The sequence below is a fragment of the Hirundo rustica genome, chromosome 7 (assembly GCF_015227805.2).
Source record: "Hirundo rustica isolate bHirRus1 chromosome 7, bHirRus1.pri.v3, whole genome shotgun sequence".
Lineage (NCBI taxonomy): Eukaryota > Metazoa > Chordata > Aves > Passeriformes > Hirundinidae > Hirundo > Hirundo rustica.
Window position 1 is genome coordinate 5,249,068 of NC_053456.1, and position 26,131 is coordinate 5,275,198.

Below are 26,131 nucleotides of genomic sequence, written 5' to 3' on the forward strand. Positions count from 1 at the left end.
TTTTATTTGTACTGTAGCAGTGCCGAGACAGTTGAGACTCCCCTGTGCCGCAGTGCACAGGAGGTCATGTAAACAGAATAATTGACACTTCTTGGTGCAGTTTCCTGTCCATTACTGCTGCTTCTTCAGCATCATTCAACCAAGTTCCAGTCTTTGCAAACATTTCTCCTTGGATTCATCAGGATTATCATTATGCCCAAACTGGTCAGACACTGTTTAAAATCAAATATCTCTGTGTGAAAAACAGTGCTTGCATAGTTTCACCTTTTCATCACAAAAATCAGCCAAGTAGCTGAATTTTACAATTTCTCTTGTTACTTAAGGTATTCCTTTGATTTCTGTAACTCCCTTGTATTTGAGATTTGAAGGACAGCCCTTTGCAGGGAAAATAGAGTATTTAAACGTGAGAAGGGGAGTACGAAGGACCAAGGGAGAAGTGACTGTTTTTACTGAAACTGGGAACTTTGATCCTACTCTCATTGTTCATGATAGCATGTTTAGTCTTTGTATGACACTCAGAGAAAGAAAGTAATTACTACTCTAATCAGAGGGCTACCCATTCAATATTTTCCACGTGATGTCTAATAGTTTCCCAATGCATCACCAGAAACTAGCATCAGAAAAAAGCTGCCTGGTACCATGAATGTGATAATTGAACAGTGAAATATAAGCAGTCAGCCAAAACTTAACAAGGGAGGGAATAAAGTAAGCGTAGCCCTGCAACACTGTGCAATGTTCAGTTTCAATAAACAAAGAAAGAAGCAGGAAAACCATAACAAATTAGCTTGAGATGGCACAGGAAAAGGGATGTGGCTTTTGTGCTGCTGTTCTTTCTTCCTCAAGAAGAAGCAGGCATGGGAAGGTGATGTCACTGGCTGTTTAGGCAGCTCAGTCTATAAAGAGACTTCAGTTTGAGTTTTCTACATTGAGATGCTATTTAACTTGAAAGGACTAGTGGAAGCTGTTTGCAATGCTGAAACAATGAGAGATTATATTGTAGTAGATGAATGATGATGCTCTGTTTTTATCATCTTGCAATTTATTCCTCTGAGACAAATTTCTTTTTTGAAGGGAAAAAAAAAAAATCCTTTATATATAGAACTTCTTTTCACAATAAAGTTATATATCTGATATGGATCAAACTTTTCTGTACCTGGTGCTACGTTTGAGGCATGTCCCTGGATTCTCCAGAAGCTGTCCCATTCTCCTTGTACATTCCCACAGGGATAAAGGGAGTGCCTTAACAAAAGTGGTCTGGGCTAGTTTGTGACTGCCCTCATCCTGTACATCCTGTGAGCAGCAGTAGCCAAGAAAGTTTGCCCAAGTGCACAGAGGCAGCACAGAGCAGCTGAAGCCTGGTGGAGTTTTAAACGACATTATATTTGATTACTCTGCCTCAGTGCTGTTCAGATAGTAATTTTATCTTTTGGGTCACCCTACCCTAGAAGTATTCATTAAATTCACTCAAAGTTGTGAATTTGCATATCAGTTAAGGGATTTTTAAGGGACCTAAAATCAGCAATAGTCAAGAGATATTGTTTTGGATTCAGATCCTGTGACAGCCTATCCTCTGAATACCAGTACTGTGGCTCAATGACACTCACAGAATGTTCCTTCAAATTTTGATTTTAAGTAGAAAAACTTGGGTTGTTTTTAAAAATCTGATCATTTTGTAAGGTTTATCTTCAACCAGACTCTACCAGGCTCATTCACAGTTCTGTGAGGTCCACATAGAAACAGATGGTCAGTACATGGCTCCTCATATCCTAAAGCCAAAATGGTGAAATTCATGGGGCTCTTCAGTACATGACAAAGATCCCATATTAACAAGAAAACAAAAGCAGCAGCAACAACCTGAAATGCAGGGGCAATATTAATTTCATTTATGTGCGTTTTCATTTAACATGCACAGCTTTCCATGAGCAGGAGTCTCAAATTCAGCACTTCTGGTGCCAGTAACGACAGTAATAAACAGTGTGATAAAAAGCAGGTTTAAGTGAGACAGTGGGGAATTTGGCTGGGACATGAGCGACATACCCTGTAATGAGTTTGCAGCTGAGAAGTGAGCTTTTGTCTGCTTCAACATTTGAGCTGAACTATAAACAGGGAACCTTTCCTGATTATTAACTTCCCCTTTGCTTTGCCATAGGGCTTACTTGTCAGGAAGACAAGAACGAATGTGAACAGAGTCTTTGTTTTCCTGGAGTGTCTTGTATGAATACCTTTGGATCTTATGCATGTGGAATTTGCCCCAGTGGGATGGAGGGAAATGGTAAAACTTGCAAATGTAAGTGTTTTACATGATTTATTTTAATAGATGGGGGGGGAGGATGGGCGAGGGGGGATGGGTGCAATTCTACTACTATTATCCCTAATCGAGTATTTTGTCACTCATTTCAAGTACAGATCCTTAAAAGTACAAAACAGACTATTGTTGTATTATATTAATGGGGATGTTTGCAAATTGCTCAGCTATTTTTAATTTTGGTAGAGAACGAACACCACAGCATACAAAAAAAGTACTTTACCGATAGGTAATTTGCCAAGAACACTCTGCACATTCTCCACTATTTCACTCCTGAATACACATCCATGGGTGAGTATTTGGGGAGCACCTCCAGGGCTGATTTTACTTTGGGTGACAGCTGGTAGGAGAGTAAGAGAATCCTTTCACCTCTGTTTCCAAGGTGTGTTTTCATTAGAGGACACATCCCAGAGGTGCTTGGCATGAAGTCATTCCTCAGATCCCAGCTAGGGAAGAAAAGGGCCATGAACAGCTTTAGAACTGCTCAATATTTGCTTTTAGAACAACAGACTCTTTATTGGGGAGCCCATGGTGACTTTGTCCCCTGAGACCTTCCCAGTGCACTTGCCATGACTCACACACGCTCTGCTTGTTTCAGTCACACAGACAAAAGCCTTCTCCAAAACATTTTTTTTTTTAAACCAGAAGGAGATAAATCAACACTTGAAGACTTTTTTACTTGTTTGTTGGCATTTCCAAAGACATCCAAGAAGTGAAAGATGCAGGTTATTTATTGTGCAGCCATTAGCATTTCCTCATATTGACTTCAGAAAGGGAAAAAAAAAAAATATATCCACTGTGAGCAGACTGAGTGGTAACTGCAGGACCCTGGCACCAGCAGCACAGCCTTTGCCAGATTTACCAAACATCCCTTCAATCATATTGCCAAACATCTGTATATAAAGTTTTCTGTGCTGCATCATTTGGCCACACTGGTTATCTCAAAGGGATTTTGCATCTGTTTCCCAAATGCATATTTTAGTTGTTAATTTAACCCACAAAGGAAATGTACACCAAATAATGTGCTTTTGAGAAATATAACATTTCTTACTTTGCATTTTTTAATTACAGGAAAAAATATGTTTCTGAAATGCACATTTATTAGAAAGAATAAACCTAAGGGCTTGCCTGTTCACCCAGGATAGGCTAGAAATTATTATTTTTAGCCCTGATTCAGAGACTTAACATTCCTGCTTGTACTTCCCTTGCTTAAGTGAGTATTAAGGAAAGGAAGAAAGGAGGACTGAAGTAGTTCTATAGCTCCTGAAGTGAGCAACACCTCATTGCATTGTTTAATATACACAGAATCAGAGTTTCAGGCTCTATTAAGAGTAGAGAATATTCAAGAGACCCAAGGCAAGAATTGTTTAACTCGCAGCACTCTCCACATAGACTTTACCCCTAATTCATTACTTTAAAATTATGTAGAAAATAATGTTTTTCAGTCTCCTCACTGCACCCACATGCACTTTTTACAGGTATTTTGACACACACAAAGCTGGCAGCTGAATTGACTGAACAAACACACTCACCAGAGTTTCAGACAGGAGAAGCTTTCAAGGAGAGGCAAACCTCAGGCAGAGCACAGCTCCCAGGGTGAGGAGTGGCATCCCCATCCAAGGAGCAGTGCTGCCAAACACAGCTTGACCTGAGGATCTCCAAGTGCCCAGAGCCCAATGGAAGACCACAGTGCACGTTAAGACTCCCAGACAAGCAAAATTCAGAAAGCTTGGGCATAATAATTTTTCCTATACTTAGTTGAAGCTTTGCTGTGTGTCAGCAGCTGGACCCACCTGATCTGCCATTATTTGCTTGTTGGTTTCCAGAGTAAACTTGAGCCAGGTTACTTGATTTGCTGTTGTTGTGGCTTTTTATCATCAATCACAGCTCAGCTCTAACATCTTGTTCCTTGTCTCTGTGATATTTTCCACAGCTGTGCTCGCTGCTGACGTTACAGAAGCTTTAAGCAATGGCAGAGGTGAATTGAACAGGACTAAGGTTAAGCAGCCACTGCAATCCTTAGAGGCAAAGGATTCTCCTGTAATTAAGAATTTTAGCATAAGTGATAGACATGGTAGGTATACAAGGATATGAAATATTTTTCATTTGGGGCAGTTTATATATTTAGAATTCATTAATTTAAACACCTTAACCGTAAATAGAAACTGTCTGTTTATCACACAAGAAAATTTGAGTTAGAAAAAAAGCACTCTTAATACATCAGACTGTGGATTGCTGCTAAGCAATTTGACATGGAAGGGTGACATTTCAACAATAACAGTCGGAGTGGTCAGGCTTAATTAGAAATCACACCACTTCTGAGGTAGGACAAAACCACTCCAAACTGTAGTGATCCATAGAAAGCAAGATGATAAAAGCTTATGCCAGCTTGCCATGACCAAGTGGTGCTGGTGTTTTATTCAGGTACTTAATGGTCAACCACTGAATTGCTACTGAGTTTTAAGCATAAGTGAAGATCGGCTCGAGGAATGAACTTGCCTGTGGCAGTAGCTTTTCCCAGAGGTGCAGTATTCTCTGACATGGGTCTGCACCTGCATGATGCTTGTGCTGGTCCTGCTCTAATAACTGTTGCATTTATAACTGATTTTCCAGTGAAAGCAGCCAGCAAAAATATGAGATTGGTCATGTGTAGGGGCAAAGAGGTGGGTTTTTTCCTTACCCTCATTTTTTCAATGTCTGTACCAGGCCAGCCAACCCCTAAGCAGAACTTGCCTCCTGCAGGTATCCTATCTCATGATGCTGTAGGTAAAGTGCAAGAATAATTCAGAAAATACTTGAGAATCATGATGGACACCTCACTGGAAGCAATTAAAAAAGATCTACAATCATCATTAAGATTGTATTCATCATCTGTTCTCTGTCTTGACACTATTAAATACTTCACAGGCAGTTCATATACAGTTGCTGTTCAGTGACATCACAGGTGATAAAATATTATATACTACCAGAGTGTTAAATTTTGCACATAGTCCTAAGATAATTAAAGTCTTCTGTAATACAAGGTTTGACACATTAAGGATGATTTCCAGATCAGAAACATACGTAATTCACAGCGAAATTTCAAAAGTAAGGTATAGGTGCTGTTAGGTTTGATCATTACCTTCCAATTATAAAAGACCAAAAAGATGTCGAATAATACCTTTTCTCACTCAGTTAATCTTTCACTTATGCTCAAAATTACAGTTTCTATATTTTACATGATAAATGCCAAACAACTTCGAGTAATAAACTTGAAAACATGTAATTAGAGGACCAATAAATCTTGTTTTAATGAGAAACAGCTGTTCCGTTACACTGAGCCTACAGGACATTCTCCTGTTTGGCTCAAGGTTTTGGGAACATTTCGCATTAATTAGGCTTTAAAAGAATAAAAGCAATTATAAAGCTTTATCTGGGCTCGGGCAGTCACTGCTAAGTTTTAGATAAGGGTTTCATAGGATAAATGATTAATCAGGTGCCGGGGCTCGCTTGTTTTCGGCCGTGCAGCGCCTGTGCCCAGCTGTGCCGACAGGCCGTGTTTCCCTGGAGCGCCGTGCTTTGACCGGAAGCCGCCTCACCTTGGGTACGTCTGCGGCCGCTGTCCAGCAGGGTTCCTTGGAAACGGTCGAATCTGTACCAAGGCCCCCAGAACAGGTACTTTCCATTTGTCTGAATTTTCGAAAGGTCTCGCATAGGAAGGCTGTGAGGGGGTGCGAGCTGAGCTAGCACGGCGCTGCAGCACACCGCACTCTGGAATCAAAGACTGGCGGTGATGTGCTGTCACTCTCACCTGAGGGGATGCTGGCAGGACTTATTTCAGGAATACCTGGCCCCATCAGTTGAAATCCAATAGATTAACCACCCCCTTTGCTACCAGGGGGAATTCTTCATGTCAGGATTTGTTCAGTGGTATGAATCACCACGTCTGTGTTCCTGCCACAACACTGGCACAGGAACGCAGGGCTCGTTTCCTCCTCAGTAAGGTCGGAACATGACACATGCCAGTATCACTCAGCCCTCCTTCCTTCCTAATTCTTCTGCTGCAAGGCATCTGTTCTGCAAGGTGACCTGTGAAGGCAATAATAAACAAAGTGCCGTGCAAGAACAGCTATACCTACAGTTGAAGGCAGCAGATAATTAAAGAATTTCTATAGTATTGTTCATAGCCTGAGCAGTGATCTTCCTTGGGGAGCTCTGGAAATCAGCTGCTCCCTTTAATCTCTGAGGAATGAAGAGAAGGCCTCATTAGAAGAGGTCTTCTGCTGTTACAAAAGACGAGCTGGGTCCTGACCCCAGGCACAAAGTGGCAGTGGCACAGTGACCACTGTGCTCTGATCCTGCTCTCTCCTTGATATTCCCATAATTCGATGTATGGTTCTATAGGGACAGTCTGGATGATTGTCCCCTTTTACTGCACAGACTGCGCTGCCAGGAGCAGTCGTGTTTATTCCAACTGCCAGGTTGGATTCCTTGAAATCTTTCTCCTAAGTACGCAAGACAGAGTGTCTTGAAACCTGCCAAATTGTTCCCTGACCTCCCACACTGGACCAGCCCCCCTTCACTTCCCATTCTGTATCCAAATCAATGATTGTTACCCCGGTGTTATATTTTAACACACTCTATCAGAGTGGAAGCAATTTTACTGCTTACTGTAGGTATCATCCAATCTCTTGGAACCATAAATTGATTTTAGCCAGTTCTCAGAATATAAAGGTCACAAAAATAAACTCAACATTTTTCTCTCCCTAGCAATGAGTATGTACAAAGTATTACTTATTCTGCCAGCATCACTAAGGCAGCTATTGACTCTTCTATAACTTGGGGAAGCTGTAAAAGTGGTTGAGGAAGAAAAAAAATCATTGTGCATATAAATAACTTTTCTGTTATTGCCCAAAGCTGTGCCTTGTCATTAATGGGATAATGGGATACACATTGTGCACCCCAAAGGTCCTTTAAATGCTGTTGAGTAGAACAGACATTCTACAGCTGCAGGTATTGGTACAGTAAATCAGGCACACTTACACTGTGTTTATATAAACATTAACCAAGTAAATTTGTCTGTGTTCTGGAGAGGGGAATGCAGAGAGAAGCTGCCATTTGCTGTGATTCATGCCTGTCTTATACAACTCCAGGCAAAGATTTAAGAAATATCCCAGGTATCAGGATCTGAAACAAGTACGTGCTTCCTTCAAAAGTGAGCTGTGTATCGGAGACAATAGTTTTACATTGTTCTTTGGAATATGCAAACCGAGCCGGGACTTCGTGCTGCAAATGATGCCAGCTCGAACACTTCAGGAAGAGAATGAAGAGGATTTTTTTTTTTTTTTTTTTTTTTTTTTTTTTTTTTTTTTTTTTTTTTTTTTTTTTTTTCCAACAGAACCTTATATTCACTCCTGTGAATTACATCACAATGCAAGTGATGAGAATCTTGTGCCTCAAGGTTAAATGAGAATAGTCATTTGTTTTAATACTTAGAAATGAAAGCAATTGTTGCAGCTCTGTGACTGTCTTAATTATGGCCAAAATGATGGGTTTAACTTTCCTTCCCAAGTGCTTTGCCAGTAGAAGTATTGGATATCACTGATGGCTAAAAGATATCAGACAAAAAAAGAATTAACTCTCAATTAAATTTATGTACAGTAGTGGATTATGATTTTTGTGAAATCCTCCCTGTTGGAATAATAGCTTCTTTCCCTTGTAACTTATGCTATCAGTCTTCAAATGAAACAGAACAAATCCTCTTCAGCTTGCTACAGTGCTCGTGAAGGTACTGAGATTATGTGCCACTTCTTTCCAACTCTAGTAATTTTAATCTAAAAATACTCCTGCTAATCCCTATTTTGTACTTTTATTGGCTGCTTTTGACATGAAATTATATATAATTGCAGTGATTTAAGGATTAAAGGATAAGTATTTCTTCATACTGAGACCACAGAAATTATCCAATGCCTTTGTAGCCTGCCGAGGAGAAAAAATATTCCAGAAGAAAATTGTTTCCTATGTCAGTGTTTGATTAGCTGCATCCTTCAATTTTGATTTATAATCAATGAAGTACGATTCCCTCAGCATGGATATGTGATGGGTATTCATCTCTTGAAGTGCTTTACTTACTCCAAACTATGTAACTCTAAAAATAATTTTCTGAGCTACCTTTATCTGGTCTAAAAATGCAGGGCCTCATTCTGTTCTCACATATTTTACCTGGCTTATATCTGTAGTTTGTACCACCTCAAACTGCAATTTTTCTTGAAGTATATCAGAACGGTCTTAAGGAAAATCCAACATGGAATTTCACATAAAAGGGGATTAAAAAAAATAAATTCTCCTATCAGAAACAAAAATCTATTCCTGTCCCTTTCAGACCCATAAAGCAGGTATTCTACATTTATTTAAAAATTTACTAGTAGGGTCAAAAGTCCCCTTAGTCTGCTGGCATTGCAATAAAGAGGAAAGCCTAAAGAATTTAAATCTGTCCAGGCTTCCCTGGGCACATTTCAATTTTGTGTAAAATATCTGTTGCTTTTTTGCTAGAAGAGGCAGATCTATTAAATCAAACCACCCAGTATCATTGGTCATATTCTTGGCACAAAGAAAATGAATATATCCTAATGGGGATGCTGGTGATGTTCCTGCATGCTGCAATATTAGTTCTCGTCAGGCGCTGTGGGTATTTCTCCAGACTGCTTTCATCACTCACAGTCACACAGATACCCATCTGTTTGCACTTTCTTTAGCAGGTTAGAGAGGTTGGTGTCATCACAAAGGATTTATTTTTTAACTATTAGTAAATCAGCAATGTTACTGGACAAAGCAGTGCCATATCCATCACCCATAAAAAATTGTTTGTTCAGAGCCAGCTCTTTCTGTCTCTCCTGGTTTAGGCAGCCGAAGATCAAGGGAGAGGGTGATTTTATGATCTCTGTAATCGAGTTATGCTTTCCCATTCAGAACACCACTGCAAGATCTCCTGTCACAGCAGTTAATTTGCAGCATTGTAGACATTTGGCACTTGCTATATTTTGCATGTGCAGCTATTTGTTATGTTTTACGTGCTCTGTGCTTCACACTCCTCCAGTATCTGCACTGCACATCTGAATTCGCTTTGATTTTACATCAGAGAGACCTCTGTCACCTTCTCATTTGCACCACTGTCAGATCGACATCAAGGTGTGGATTTAAAAGGAGGATAAAACGTTTTGAAGTCGAAGAACGTGTGTCTTTAAACGCATACTGCTCAGTCAAACACCAGAGGAACATATTAATCTTAAGTTTTGCATTCTTAAATTTTAACTTGGAAATCACTTCTGTTATTATTAACACTCATCATTAATCACTAGCCATGAAAAATAAATATCTCCAGTAAGAGCTTTGGTCACTAACCCAAGGTTTCATGTCTGGAGCTAACTGCAGGAGTAGGGACTTCTTACTGCCTGGAACCAATCAAATGATTTTGTTTCAAGAGATGACTGAAGAATGTAATACATTCTTTTTATCTTTTATCTAACAGAATTGATGAATTTGCATTAAAAAGATCAAGGCCCAGATTCCAGTCTCACTTACCCCAGTGTAAATCATAACTGACTCCACTGAACAAACATTACCCTAATGGACTGAGCTGAGCACAATTCCTGGAAGCAAAAAAAAAAACCAAAACACCACCAAACAACCAAAAAAACCTGTTAAGGCAGGCACATCACGCACAGGACTTTTAAATATGAGATCTGTGTGTACCAGGAGGTGTAGATAAAAGGCAAGCACTGTTCAGCATTCAGAGAGTGCTTTGCAAAGAGTAACTAACCCATCCTGACATGGATTATGCAACAAATTACAACGCCAACGTGAAGGCAGGGATGTAGGTGCTGCAGCCATGAGCTGTGAAGTTGCCTGAGACCCTTGCAAAGACAAAACAGAAACACTAAACAAACAGTAAAGGATATTCTGGTTTGCCTCTATGAGGTGATAGATCTCGGCTCCTGCTGTGGGCTCCAAAACCAGGAAGCATTGAAAGTCGATGGCTTGCAGCTCCTAGCTCTAACTCAGGTCATGGAAATTCTGCCCACAATTCATCTTTGGAATGCATGGTGGAAGTTGCTGATCCCTTTCATAAACACTGTTTCAGTGTATTTCAGGACAAAATGTATAATTTTTCCAGATAGACCAGTTATGATGTAATGATGCCTCCTTCAAGGGATATGTGATGAAATGGCAACTGAAATGGGGTTAGAAATGCCACACAAAGACATTCCATTTAAATTTGGTCTAATGAAAGAGTCAGTTTTGCAAATGGTGTACCAGTAATCTTCACATGGGACCTGGATCAGCCTGGCATTGTGGACATAAGCTCTGACCCTTTCCTGCCCTCTGAGTCTGTAATTGCCAGTGGAAATCCGCTCCTGTACTTGTCAAGACAGAAAGGGAATCAGAGAGAGTCTTTCTGATGTCTTTCTCCTCCTTAAGGATTCCTCATAAAATATTAAGTATTTTCAGCAAAATACCAAGAGACCTGTACAATATATGCTATGACCCAAACATAACAACCAAAGTAGGCACAGTGGGAAGAATATGTTTAGATAATTTAGAAGATAAACGGTCTCCAGCTTCACTGATCCATACACTCTGTCAATCCAGAACTTGTTAAGTGCTTCCAATACAGATGATATATTTAGGAAATGATGTAGCTCAGCAATAGAAGACCAATGAAGCCCAAGCCATAAAACCACTAGGGAAGAGGACTCAGCTATATGCCATGAATAATATTTACATTCAATCAGAATATCAAGTACAGATTACATTTCTCTCCTATCAAGAATGTGCCACCTTTTGCTTAAGCAATCACTGGGCCATCATGACTTTTAAGTGATAATAACAACTCAGTCTCCAACAAATAATCTACACAGGATACAGGCTCGGTAGTTTTTTACATTGACAGAGCAGAGCAAGATTATCTTCTCTTAGAATTTCCAGGCTCATTTAATCATCCAGCTATAATAGCACACAGCTTTTAAAGGGAGCAAACTCTGTTTGCACAAATTTGACAAGATTGCTGTTTTGTTAAAGGCACTTAAAGGCTCCTTTAGAACTGGAAGTAACTCAGACTGGACCAATATCCTGGCCCCATTAAAGCAACACAAGAGTGTCTCCACTAAGGGATAAAGCAAAGAAGGATTTGAAGAGAAAGGACTTGTGAGCAACGCAACACAGTACATGGGGGTAAAAATAAGTGTGAAATATAAAGACATGGTTAGGACTAGTTCATAAACATCTTGCTGGGTTTGAATAGGTATATAAACACAATACTTTCTTGCAGAACTAGGGATTGTCCACTGCCAAATCATGTGAATTTTGCCCCAGATATTACACATCACGTGGATAGGGTTGGTTCAGTCCTGAAGGGATACAGCAGCAGCCTATAGCTCCCACAAGGCAACTGATCCTCTGGGATGGAGGAGAAAATCACTGCCCATGCTGATAATATATTAGATTTAGAATTTCAGAAAATCAGGATAACAGTGTTGGAAGAGACCTCGAAAGATATCTGGTCCAACATTTGTTTTCTCAAAGAGAACTAACTAAGTTCTTCCGTGCCGTACCATGTGAAACCTTATTATTGTAATTCCTTGTCTTTTGTTTTCTAAATTAGGAAGAAAGTACAGGTCCTTGTCAACCTCATCAGTTGAAATTGGGGACAGTTCCCTAAAAGTATGATTTCACTGAGAGTATTTATATATGATTTTTAAATAGATGCATTACTGGTTCCCAGTCAGGCACAGTTCATTTTGTGCCTTGGCTTTCATATGTAAAATAACTCGATTTTTATATGTTTACAGCCCAAACCAACATAATTATTGTTTTAGACCATTTATTTCTCAAATTGAAAGTATTTCAGTAATTTATTCCTTGCTATTTCTTTGTGGAAATACTTTGAAGCATTTCAGCTATTTTTTCTTTGAATAAATATTATGGCTTTTCTTTTGAAGAAATGAACTTTCTTTATAATCTATTATTACTCTTCTAAAGGATTCTACATAGATATTTCAGAGAATTAGACGGAGACGCTTCAGAAAAGATCTGCCTTAATTTAGCCTATTTTGTATATATCTATCAACCTGTCCATGCCATGAGAGTCTGAAGACCCATGAGGCATCATCAGATAAGAACATAGTTTCTATTAATTTTTCCATCTGTCTCAGCTCTGAGAAGTGAAATATACTGTCAATTCTTGAATAGAAAATATAATTTGGTTCCATGTACTCTATCTTAACACCATCTTTGTAGCTGCTGAAATAATGCAGTTTCAGGCTCCAGTAATTGGAGGAGGCAGAACACAAAAGAGGAGAGGTAAAAGTTCAGACCTGAGAAACGGACAAGGGATAATGAAACGAAGGTTGATAAAACAGCTGCGAGGGGATTAACTGGGTGATCCAGGGTGTTTTGAAACACAACCACACTTCTCTGCTTCCTGTTTTCTTGGCTGGGTATTCAGAGAAAAGCACAGGAAGAGCACTTCTGAAAACAGCAGCAGAGAAGGGGTAAGACCCAAGGAATACAAAGAGCATGGAAGGAGACCTGGCAACAAAGCAGCGAGGGGAGCACGGCTCCTGTGCGAGGGGTGAGAGCACATCAAACATTTTGCGTTTTTTCCAACCCACATGAGGGAAGTTTTCAATTAAATCTTGAACAAAACTGGAAGGCAGAAGAGGTGTTTGAGAAAACATTGTTTGCAAAAACATAGGGGGTTTATAAATCTCTATGGGCAATCCCCCCCCCAAAAAAAAGATACTGATAAAGGAAATGGTTGGTAGAGAACGGGAAAAAAAATCCATGTGTGGGGAGCATGCTCATATCTTTGCAATCAGTAATTCTTACCCCATTTTAAAAACGCTGTCTCTGATGATCCTGATGGTAAAACTGAAATTGTACAGAAAAAACAAAAAAGTTACAAAATAAATAAAGAAAACCCCCCAACAAACAGAGTCTGAAAACCAAGTGCTGAAAATACTTTATTTTCCTCAAAGACCCATTTTTCTGTCATTGTGCTAATTACTTTCCTGCACTTTGTCTGAATACAATGTCTTGTCCCAAGAATCTTACTTGAAAAGTAGATTCACATAGTAGGAGGAAATGTAATGTGTTGGGATAAATTTCATATATTTAAAGCTGTTTTATCAGTTTCAAACTCAAGTATCATCCTAGGGCTCCAGTTCATGCCCTAATAGTACTCTTACATACCCAGGAGACAAAAAAAGGAGCTGATCATCTAAATCTGTGAGAAATATGGCTTAAATAAATATAAACTAAGATGGTATTAGCACCCCACCTCTTTGTTCTTCTTCATTTTTTCTGTATATATACAGGTATTTTCTGTATTATATATGTATATATAATCTTCATAATTACTCTTTATTCTACACATTCTCTTAAACTTCGGGAAAGGTTTTTTCATTTGTTAAACCCTAAATCAAAATGCTTTCTATTGATGAAGTTTTGCAAATAGAAAAATATTCCCTATAAAAAAGAGCTATTCCTTAGCAAAATCTTCTAGCATCTGCTTTGTATTTGTTCAGTATGAAAGGGATAATCTTTATGTATTCCTTGACATACGTTAGATAATACTGAAAACTTTGTCAAGTAGTCAATAATATCATTTGTATGTTTATGAATTGTTTCTTTCCTAGCCAGCCATCTCAGAATCCCCATTTTCTTTAAAGACAGCAGTTAATGAATTGAGATGTCAATTATATTGTACTGAAAACCTTGAAGTAAATGAACTGCACAGTGATGCAAAAAATATAAATGACCTTTAAGGTGTCATAAGCAAATTCACTATCCCACACTCAAGGTAATATTTTCTTGCATACTCAGATAGGTTTTTCAGCACCCCAGAACTGGAAAAGGGCCTCCTTGACAGCAGAGTCTAGACCCCCTTCCTTTTGTGGGAACCATTTACTGAACACAGAAAGACTCACGAACGAGGTTTAGTGGGTGAGCTGACTGAAGATCCCTGGCTCTCTACACCTCAGAAGTGTTGTATCGGAGCAGAACAACTTTGTATTTCATTGACACAGGACAAATTTGCCTTGCAAATTCTGAATGGTGTTAGAGAATTGTGTGTGTGCAGCTGCAGCCACATTGGCAAACAGAGTCTGAAGCAGAGGAGTTGTTATAATCAGAAGTGGCTGAGTGATACAGAGCCCACAAACTATTCCCTGCTGCTCATGATTTTGGTAGGTGAAGGGGAAGAAAATTACTCACCAGACAACAACATCAGTGGCACAATCTCATTTTCCATCAGGCTGAAAGAGCTCAGGGACAGTGAACTAGATGTTCACCTTTTAATTTCATCATTGAAACATCAAGTGAGTAAATTTACCCATCACAGAAGCTGTGGTTTGAGAGCACAAGGACTGAATAATCCTGTACAGATGGAGAGAGTCATGTACCCACTTTGCCCTGTGCTGAGCTGCCCTGTGTGGATGTGAGGCTCTCCAGGTTTACAACACATTTGTACTTTCCAGTTTTTTACATCAAAAATTACATAAAGGATCATTAGGTCAAAAATTAAGCTCCTATCTAAATTCACATTAATATCCCAACCACAAAAAGCCTTTAAAATGCTTCTGTTACTACAAAAATAATCCTGGAAGTAACTCTTTGTAAAACTGGGGAGGTTGAAGCTGTGTTTCACTTAAAGGTGGTGAGGAATTTATTCTGGGAGTTACTGCTTGTGATTGTAGGAGAATGGGTATGGTGACTGGAACAACATTTAATGTGGGGAATTTCTGGATGCTTAAGAGGAAGGAAGGGAGAATCAAAATTATATTACTGAATATTTAGGAGGGGTAAGACATTAGCGTATGACTGGATGGCAAAACAAGAGATTTAGGCATTAAACAAACTCTGAGTAGAGAAGAAAGGAATGCCAGAACATAATAATATAAAAAAGGAAACTAATAATTGATGAAAAAAACATAATTTTCCTGAATCATGCTATTGACAGCTGCTCTTGTTTCCCTTTTCTCACTCAGCAAATATAGAAAAAAGATATTAACGTGGAAACATACTAAGGAAAATGGGAATATCCTTAGCACTCTGGTAACAAGACTTCTTAGGCCAGTGAAATTTTTCTGTTCTCTCTTGACATTTTAAATAAGATTTATGTGCTGGTAAGAGGTTTCAAATTTTAAATGATGACCCACACAATGTAATATGTCAAAAGAGCATTTCTCTGCCAACATTCTTCTGAATGAGAAATGGGCTGGACAGCAGGTACTACTAAATGTTAATAGCTCTAAAGCTACACAAATTGTAAATTTATTGAATTGTGTTAATAATGAATCCTTAAACTGTTCACAGAATTCTGAAGGAGTTGTAACATGAGCAGAATTAAAGGTGCCCATAATCCCCTGAAGTGACAGGCAGAAATGGCCACAGCCAGAGGAGTTTGTTAAGGAGAAGGAGCCAATCTTCACCAGAAGAGTAAATTGGTTTGGGGCATTTTATTAGATTGAAAAAGAGAGAAGCACTTGAGATTATGTGACGCTCAAGTCATTACATAAATAAAAAGTCATACTCCTATTTAAAACCCAAAAGTAAGTTTCTAACTCTAATAGCTGCGAAGAGAAGCACGGCAATGGAAAGGTGATAAATACTGGTATCTGCAGGCAGCTTAAGCACGTGTTTGAAGTGTCAGCTGCCAGTTTTGGTCAGGACGGGGACATGACTTGGGCAGAACAGTGTAAATGTGTGTAAGACTAAGCCCAGCAAAGATGTGGGGGAACAGCACCAAGGAATATGGTGAACAGCCTGGTGCATGCTGTTCTAGGCAGGGTGTGAAATGTGTGCTGCTTCACCAGGAGCAGAAATAGTTGGGATCAGAAGAGGACATGACTTCTCTTAATTCAATCTGCATCTGGTCTTTTCCTGAAAGACTGTACATGTGAAAAAAAAAAACCCCACCAATCAAAGAAACCATAAACTCAGAAGCAAAAAAATATATTGAAAAAAATATATTTCTGTTTCAGAATGTTGATATCTCACCCTGGGTTTAAGAGATGTCGAGTACCTTCTCTGTGAATGGCTGTTTCCACCAGCTTCAGTCATTTTTATTCCCTTCGGAATGACCTCGATCCTCCTCAACTACAGATTTGCTGTGCCTTAGCAACACAGTGCTGGCACCGGAGACCCAGGGACTGGTTGTGACAGTTCTGATTTGTGAGCCAAGTGTGAAACCCTGGGAGAACCAGAGCCTGGAAGCTCACAGCCTGGGGGACTCCTGCACCACATGGATGGAAAGTGTCCTGGTGTCAAGCTGGATGAGGGATGTTAAACCTGTGTCTCAGAAATTTGCTCTCTGTCACCCTTGCTCTAATCTTCCCCAGACGGGGGACAACAGAGGAATCTGTCTTTCTGGGACCTGATCCATTGGGGAATGATGCTCCGCTTACAGTGGGGCAGTCCATCAATAAGGATAGAGGTCCTGCCATGTGCAGCTGGAGCAGAGCAGCAGCATCTTGCTCTCTTATCTACTTCTGTGACAAATAGATTCAATTATTCCACTGCTGCACATTTCCCCGTTAGTACGGGCAGAAGTACTGACAGGTATTGAAAACGTGAGTTTGTTCCATCTTATAACCTTGAACAGCTCGCCTTGTTGGGGTTTTTTGGTGATTTCACCCAGTCCAATGTGCAATCATATACTGGAAAAGCAGGGAAAAACAGATTCACACACTCACGGTTTGCATTGATAATGGGTTATACATTTGAAGATATTGATCAATGGCAAGGAAAATAAATTGAAGTAATGCAGGATTTGAGAAAGCTGCTGACTACAGACAACTGAGTCCGCAGTCTTATGGTTTGCTTTCTTTGTTTTAGCTTATTTAGATACTTGGAAGGCTGCAGAAAGAAATTTTCAAATATTCCAGAAAAAATCTATCATTTTCTTATCTGAACTAAATTGCACACTATCAATATAAGCAAAAATCTGAAGTAATGAAAGCTGAGAGGACACTCTAGTCGACACCCTTGAATGACACCAACAACTTATGAAGTTTAGTCACCTCCACAGAGTGGCTGAGGGACTTTTATAAGAATATCTCATAATGAATAACCAACAAAAATGTGTCACTACTCTTCATTGGTAGTATTTGAGATGTAAAAGTTACCTTATCATAGAAATACTCCAAAAATATGCTGCTCTATACAGGGAAAGATGAAGTTTTTTTGAAGGATGGGTGTCTCACCTCTATCATCTACTAAAGAAATAAAAGATTTCCCTTTTTCAAGTAGTCAGTATGATCCCCTTACTAGTTACTCAAATTTAATTGAGAGGAAAACCCATTTAATTATGACACAGTGGAAGGAGCTCAAAGCTATAATCGGGGCTCATTTTGGAAATTTGTCAGAGAGGTCGTTCAGACCTTTACTGTCATTCCTGTTGATTTCTGGTCCCTGAATCAAATTTTCTAGGGACTATAATGATCATCTACTACTGATAATTTTCTGTGGAGATATTTCTTTCATCTTTCTCTCACTCATTCATTTTTAAAAATCCTTTGACTTCTCTTATCCTCACATGTTCTTTTTGCTGACATCCTCCTGCTCCATCATCCCTCTTCTTCCATTCGGTGTCCCTCATCTTTCACCAGCCTTACTTTGGATACTGAAATCCATGTATTTGACTTCTACTCCACTAAATACCATGTATTTATCTGCTGATGGCCACAGCTCGATCCAGTACCATTGTAAATCTCCAAAACATCGTGCTTCAGAGCAATAGAAACTCATCAGCTGCCAGCAAAATGACACTATTTATCAGCCAAATAAACTCTACTTTGGCTGCCAGGATTTGCCTTGGTCCAGTCAATGCCCTAACTTTCATCTGACCCTTGCCAAGCATCTGAATCTTTTTCCTTGCTAACTGTGGTTAAGATCTCCATCAATGGGAGTTTTTAGAAAGTGATTAATATTTATATTTAAAAGAAAGAGGCACATCCTGCATGGGGTTAACCCCAGAACCAAGCGAGGGGTTTTGTTCAGGATCCAATATATTCCATATCCTACAGAGTGAGTATGCCAGAACCGGTTAAAAATAGCCTCTTCCATTCATTAGCGTCAGCAGATGGCCATTAATCTTCCTGAAAGTATTGATTCAAACTACTCGTCTCCACTTTCAAGGCCCTTTGCAGAGTCCCCTCTGCCCATCTATCATCCCTCCTTACACAGCTGAAAAGGCGGCTGGCTTTGGGACGAGTGGGTGACAGTAACAAACCAGCCGCCTCCCTCACACGCTGCTCTTCACGTCTGGAGGGAGCTGTACACAGCACCAGCAAAGCCCTTCCATTTGTCTCCTTTAAAAGCTTTCCTAAAACTTCCCTTTGCCATCAGGGCTACAGAAGCATTCCAGGGTCACCCACTGGTGTGACGGCGCTGGAGCCTCTCCAGGACACGACCTTGCCAAGGGCCATGTTGGCGCTGTGTGTTTCTCCATCTCCAGCATCTGTCTGTGCCAAACTGCAATGCTTCTTCTTCATCTCCTTCACTCAAAGAGCTGGAATGAAAATGTTCTGAGCTATGCCCTGCAGAGCATTTCCCAGCACAGCATTGCAGTACAGGCAGGTAATAAGAAGCAAATCTTGGCTCAGGAGGTCAAGAACTGGAAGATTCGCCACAAAAAGAATGTGCACAGTGCCAAAACCTCATGGACTAGTGTAAACCGAAATTAGTAAACCAGCATGACAAGTTTTTGCTTGGCTGCAATTCAGCCCTGTACTGCAACTCAAATGCCTGACCTTCCCTGAGACTTGCTACCAAAAATATATTTCATCTGGTTCTTGAACGCCGCCCTTCGGGTGCCATCACTGCAGTTCCTTGTGCATCGGTGCTGCTGTCACCCACAGCAGACAACCCCACGTAATTTCTAAGCCCCTTAGCATAAACCTCCCTGTAGCATATTTGATAATTAACTCTTTTGCTTCTAGAATTGATGTTCTGTTGTTTGCTCTGAACCCAAAGGTTCACTGTGATTCCTTTCAACTCTAGAACAGCAAATTTAGCTAATATATATATATATATCTTCATTCTGCCCTAGATATTCCTTCAAGGTCTTTCCAAAGCCACGTGGATTTTCCTGGAGGAAATAGTGAAGGTGCTAGAGGCTCTCACCAAGAAGATGTATCTAAGACATCAAGAAATGTGTTTTCCCTTCTTTCCCAGCCCCAAATTCCAAAGCAAGATATTACATTCCTTCTGGAAAGAAACCCCACAGTCATTCACATTCCATCTCTTACAATGGAAAGGAAGAGATCCCAGGCTCAGACATCACCAGAAAAACAACCTGACATGGAGTTCACAGCGCCTGAGAAACAGCTTTTTCTCGAGAAAAGAAGCAACACGCTCACACCCCTTCAGCAGGAGGAGCCAGAGCCCAGAGCCCCAGCTGTCAGTGTGACCTCCCACCCCGCTCCCCATTTGAAGCAGCACAAAGAAACTACACCACAGCCTGTTCCTCCTCATCCCAACACGAATGCAGGTTCATCCTCTGCAAGGTCACAGGCTCGTTCCAGGCAGGGTTATTCTCCCAGGAGATGGCCCAGTCGAGTAGCAGTCTTGAGGAGCAAACCAGCCCAGGGTTTCCCAACAGAGCAGCCGGGAGCATCTCCTTTGGCAACACGCATCCCCTCACCTCACCGTTTGTTAGGTCCTTCCCTTGATGCGGCCTCCCAGAGCGCTGGTGTCCCAGCAGGGTCTGCTCCCACAGCAAGGCTTCCAGCACCCACCACAGCAGCCAGGAAGCTGTTCAGCAGAGCAAGGGCTGCTGTGGAGCTGCCAAAACCCAGCGGTGGGGCACACCACAAAGTGGTGTGTGCTGATCTGCCGTGTTTCACTGGTGTGCGGTGTGAGCCAGCTGAAGATGGGGAGTTTAAATGTGGTCCTTGTCCCCCTGGATACAGCGGTGATGGAATTACATGTGAAGGTAAGGGAGAAATGCTCTTATAACTAACTCCAAGTCTAATAATTCTCTAATATAATTTTTTTTTTAATTATAAATCTGGAGATATTTGTGGCTGGGACCATTCTGTTTTCAAAACAAATTATATTTCAAAATAATAAATAAAATCTATACCTTTGAAACGGCTCTTTCTGCTTACAAAAATGACATATTTATTTGATACCATCTAATCTGTTAAAACCAAGGACAGATTGTAATCTTGCTTAATGCCAGATTCATTCTACAGATTGTAATCTTGCTTAATGCCAGATTCATTCTACTAAAGTCATCATATTCAGAACCATATAAAACTTCTGTGAGAAAGACTAAAATTGATTCTACTTCTCTATACAACACATTCTAGGAAAAACTAATTTTTCTAATCTCTTAAAAAAATTACTTGTAAATATCTATCTAGTATCTTAAATATGGAACTGAACTTGTCACCTGAAATGTACAGCACTAGAAGGGTTTTCACAATATATTGTGTTACTTATTAGGCACCTGAGAATCCCTCCATAAAACAATGGGATTATGCACTTTGTTGAAGCAATGAATTCCTTGACTTTGCTATCATAAATCACACCATTTGCTGACATCCCTCTGATAAGCTGATACCTTAACTGGCCTTCCACCACACAAACCAAAAGTATTTGTATTATTCATTCTCCTCTCTTTCTTGTCTGGTCTCTCCTCCTTCATGCACAGAGCAGTGAGCACTGTTGGAGATACAGTACAAAATGTACAAGGTAGGGTTACTATAATCTTGGGCACTTCATTTTTTTCTTTATTTGTACATTTCTGAAACACCCCTCCTAAAAGATTTGGAGTTACTTGGCACAAGGAGCTTTGTCTTTAACTTCTGTTTTATACTTAGACGTGGAAAAGCACCAAACAGGTTCTGGTACTGGGGAGCTCAAAGCAAGTCTGGTCACAGAAAGGCCTCTCCTCAAAAGACCACACCCTTTTATATATGAATATTCACATTACGGTCACAAGGCTGCTCTGTGTTTAGTAGGCCCATCAGTAGAGTCCTTAAAACATAAATCTACCTTAAAATCTGAATCTGCCTCTGCCTTTTACTTGTGAGATGTTTTCTTCAGTTACTGATATTACTGAAAATCTCCCCAGAGAGTCCTTAGGATGAAATACTTTATTATCAACATCATTCTGCATCTCAGGGCTTGATGACACGATGCACAAACATCCTTTTTTGTCTGTTGTCACTGACCATGACACCTGACTCAATAATTAGCCTGTCCCTTCCCTTTTCTTCTCCATCCTGAGCCCCCCTGCACACCTGCACCCTGGAGCACAGCCAGCGCTGTGAACAGCGCCCATTGTACCTCCAGCCGTGGATGTCTCTTCCCATGTCAGATGAAGGCGATCCATCATGACAGATGAGGTTGAAAAATGAGGGTAATTTCTTGGATTAAGGCCTGTCATAGCCTCAGCTATCAGCGATGCCCACACTCCACCAGCTCCCCCCAAGACAGTAGTGCCCTCTGAGAACAGGAGGCACAAATATTGGGGGTAAAAAAATCAAAGCTTAGATGAGACCAACATTTGCAAAATCGCCAGGTTTTAACATAACATCCTTGGCAAGTGAGCAAAAATGTCAAGAGACTCAGATGCTATTGATAGTTGTCACCATCCTATTTAATATCAAAATTCGAGATAAAAGAACCGGCCTACTGATAGCAAGTTTTAATACCTTGGGGTATTAAAAGGGGATATGACTTTTGTTTAATAATAATGTCTGAAAATAATCTAAAATAAGGAGTACTTTACCAAGTGGTATGTGTGTTATGGTAGAATACTATTTTTTTTCCAAATGTGCAGATTCAAAACCAGGCTTAGAGGACAAGTAGGCAAAAAACATAAGCAGCATCATGAAAACAAATATCTTTTCTAAAGTATATCATAACAGGTTTTATATTTTTAGTATTATTATCCCTCTGGACAAGGCCCTCATTCTCCCTGTCACAGTTCAGATGGATGTGCTGTCCCTCTGCTTTGTCACCCTGCACTGAGGGTCACAGACTCACAGGACCACAGGATGGAAGAAACTCCTGGGGACCATCAGGTGTAACCTCCTCCCCTCTCTTGCAAGAACACAGCTAAATGTCAGTGTGTTTGGCTCGTATTCCGTCATCTAAACTGAGATATTTTCAGACAATTTTAGCAAATTTCCATTTGGATCACTCCCTTTGCTGCTGACATCTGCGTTGTCTGTCAGAAGCAGAACCCTGTTTTTGCTCCTCCTGCTTTGGGGTAATAAGAATTACAGATTATTTTCCTTCTGTCAGCAGCTACGTACCCTGCAGGTGAGGGGACATGAAACAGTTCCTCAAGGCTCTTTAGCTCTTTCTCCTTCATGCACAAAGGCAATAAAACCTTTTATTAGTAGCCTAATGTTAAGACTTCCCAGGCAAACAGGCCAGCTTTAAAAGTTTCATTTCAGAGCAGTGTTTTGGAGACAGTCAGCATCACCTATACAAAAATAAAAAATAAATAAGGGGAGGTAAGGCCCGCTGTAGTCCACTGGATTCTCCCACATTTTCTCCTGCAGAAGATGCTCTCTGGCATTTATGGAGTAAGCTTAGCCAAGCATTCCTCCGGTGATGAGGGAGGTTGCTAAATACCTAATTTTCACTCTGAGTGCTGTTTCCAAGGATATATGCAGTAAAAACCAGTGCATTGTTACAGTCCCCTTCTAGCAGTTTTCAGGACAGCACGAATCACCTGGCAAAGAGCACTGCAATAGTGTCAGAGCACAAACAGAGCTTCACACATTTCAGCTCCGTGTGCCAGTTGAATAAAATCCTAGCCCTGTAATAACGCAGAACGAGCCCAAACAGGATTGCAATCAGAGCATTTCTGGCATTTTGTCTGGTGTGTTACAAGTGGCACGTGTGCTGCAGTGATTTGTAACCTTTGGGGCTAACACTCTGAAACATTTGTTGGTGTTGGTGGTCACCCTAGAGCAGCTCCTTGCCTCTGTTCCCCACCCTACCAAGGTGCACAGGTCATCACTTGCCAAGATGCTGCCTCCACTGGACAAGGAAAAGGGGGAAATGCTGTAATTTCTCTGGGTTCAGCTCATTCCACAGGGTCTGTGCATAATGGCACTGCCTGAGAGCAGCTGTTGTACTCCTGGAGCTCCTTAGGGTGCCCTAAAGGTGGAACACTTCCTTTCCATTCAATAACAGGACTGAAATTGATGAAAAATTCTGATTTGGGTGTTGTTTTTGGGTTTCTTTCTGAGAGAGCTAGACCTGAAAACTGATGAAACGTAAGAATTTAAACCAAATTTCCAGACATCCCTTTTTTTTGTTTGTTTTCCTGACTCCAGGCTTCTTTAATAGAGAGTGTCTGGTCACTAAAACTGTACCATTAAAAATTCAGTCTCCATTTCAGAGAATACTGACAATTATTTAATACCATTTTGGATTAGGTTGACAGTTAAGGATTGGTATCTTTCTGGTATTTCAGCAGTCACAAAAGAGCCTCAGCATTCCTGTGAAAGATAAAGTTATAATACTTTACAAAAATATTCTTAAGAGGGTGAAGTCTGTAAAAATCTGGAATATTTTATTGGTTTTGTACAGTATTTTTTAAGAGAAGGGGAATCTAGAACAGTAGGAAGTCTAGAACAGTGGGAGTCATGTTTTTTGCTCAAGAGTTAAACACAACCTTGCCTTGACATTACAAAACCACTTTTCAAACCAAATAATTTTCAAAATAACAGGAGAGATGGAGTAGTCGGGAGTGCATTATGACTTCACCACGTACAGCTTCTTGAAGAGAGGAAAAAATTTTTTGGGGCAGCTCTTTTTTTTTTTTTTCTTTTTTTTTTTTTTTTTTTTTTTTATATTTTACACCCAAAAAGGTCTATCATATCAAACCAGAAGTCCTTTCCCTATCTCCAAGAGCTGCCAACTGCATTTATCCGGCAGTACGTGGGAAAGATATAGGGATACTGTCTGGAATAGCTTCACAGAAGTTATGGATCACATATTCCAAAAGACCAAGGTGGTGCCTTGGAACTTCATCCTGGTCACCCTTTCCAGGTCACATCTGATTTCACAGTTTTCTTTCCTAAAATTTTTCACAAGGACCACATATATTCACTTTTCTTTTTACAAAAGCTCTTCTGTAAGTTTGTTCATTTATCCTCGCATCTTTTCCTGCACCTTTTCCACTTTTATTGTAGCTTTTCTGAGCTGAGGGATCAGACCTGCCCATGGTATTTAAGATGGAGTTCACTGTGGATACAGGATATAATGCAGTCTGACATTTTGTGTTCTGCTCCTTTCTTAATGATTCGTACCACTTTACTTGGCTTTTTTTGGCTGTGGATGAGCACTCAGCTGACATTTCACGAAACAAAAAGCATTGGTACAACCTAACCAGCGCTGGTGTCTGCATTTGTATTCCTAATTTATTCAGTCAAATTTCTCTTGTTAATATTCCAGTTGCTATGATGGACATTCCTCTCACAACTAGGCTCCACGCTGCTGGACTACTTAAATATGCAATGAGTTAATTAAATTGCAGTAACACATGCTTTAATCCTATGCTTCATTTCATTTATCTGCGTATCTTACATGCAAAAGAAACGCTTCAGTCCACAGCTTTTCAAAAGAAAAAACAACAAGCTAGGAAGTTTCCTTTCCCTTTTTTCACCCCTCCCTTGTGCTGAACACATTAAAACTTCATCTGCACATTTAGGAAGTTAGGTTAATGTGTCTTTGAAAGGAAATAAATAATGCACAATGAAATGAGGTAGACTACGCTCCCCTTCAGTGAAGTCTGTCCTGATCTGACTTTGTGCAAAATTCTAAGCAGGGAATGCTCTCACAGCTCCAAACCTGAGAACAGACCCAGGGCCTCACGTGTGGATGGCACAGGGAGTAACTCACTGTGGAGATGCCAAGCAATAACACTGTCCTGGAAGATGTTTGCTGATTAGGCTATGGAAAATCAGGGAAACAGCACAGCATCTGGTATTCCTGAGTGCCCCTCAAGTTATTGCAGAGAAACTTATAAAAAGTGTATGATCTCATTTTAATGGAAAATAGAAGTTTGGGGATATTTCCCAAAAAGCCTTTTCAAAGAAAACAATAATGCACTTCTCCATTTCCACCTCCAGATTTTAAATTGTAAGCATAAACATACGTACACTTGACAGCAAGATTGACCATTTGCAGCAATGTTTTCCTCTTTGCTGTTATTTTTTCCTATCCAAAAATGCTTAGTATAAAAACACCGCAATACCTTTCTACAATTTAGCAAATGCCCATGGAAAAAAATATTCATTTCAGGAGATGAAAGATAGAAGTTTGGGAAAAGAACTTGACATAAACAGTATATTTCTATTACAGTGGGAAATGTCTTTTAAGTGAATATTACTCTCACTCTCACAGAGGAGCCAGTGTTCAGTTTTTATCTCTTGCTATTCACCAGTAATAGAACAGTTCTAAACATTTTACTATTAAATGTCACCGCAAGAGCTACATGTTTTAATATCCAAAATACCATGTTCTCTTCTGACAGTTCAGATGCATCTCGGAATGTGCAAAGGCCAGATGGAAAGGGCTCCATTCACACGGACACACTTTGAGCGCTGCACACAAACCACGCTGAAATAAAGCGTAATATGCTTGAATGTCACCGTGCTTGGCACAGCACTCAGGCACCTGGAGGCTTTATGCAACCATCATCCTACAGGAAAGGCAATCACATTTAATGTGCTTTAAAAAGAGTGGTACATTTTTCCCCGGGTCTTGTAACCCGCTTACCTCCACAGAGGCATTATTAACAAATTCTACCTG

The 26,131-nt window shown here is 40.1% G+C and overlaps 1 protein-coding gene across 1 annotated transcript in view; it reads left to right on the forward strand.

Annotated features, from left to right (window-relative positions):
* The window catches only part of LOC120755029 (von Willebrand factor D and EGF domain-containing protein-like), a 178,168-nt gene that overhangs the window by 108,291 nt on the left and 43,746 nt on the right, over positions 1-26,131 (forward strand). Inside the window, 4 exon segments of the mRNA XM_040069525.1 lie at positions 2,150-2,287; positions 4,239-4,419; positions 5,826-5,959; positions 19,395-20,279. Coding sequence (XP_039925459.1) covers positions 2,150-2,287; positions 4,239-4,419; positions 5,826-5,959; positions 19,395-20,279 — 1,338 coding nt within the window.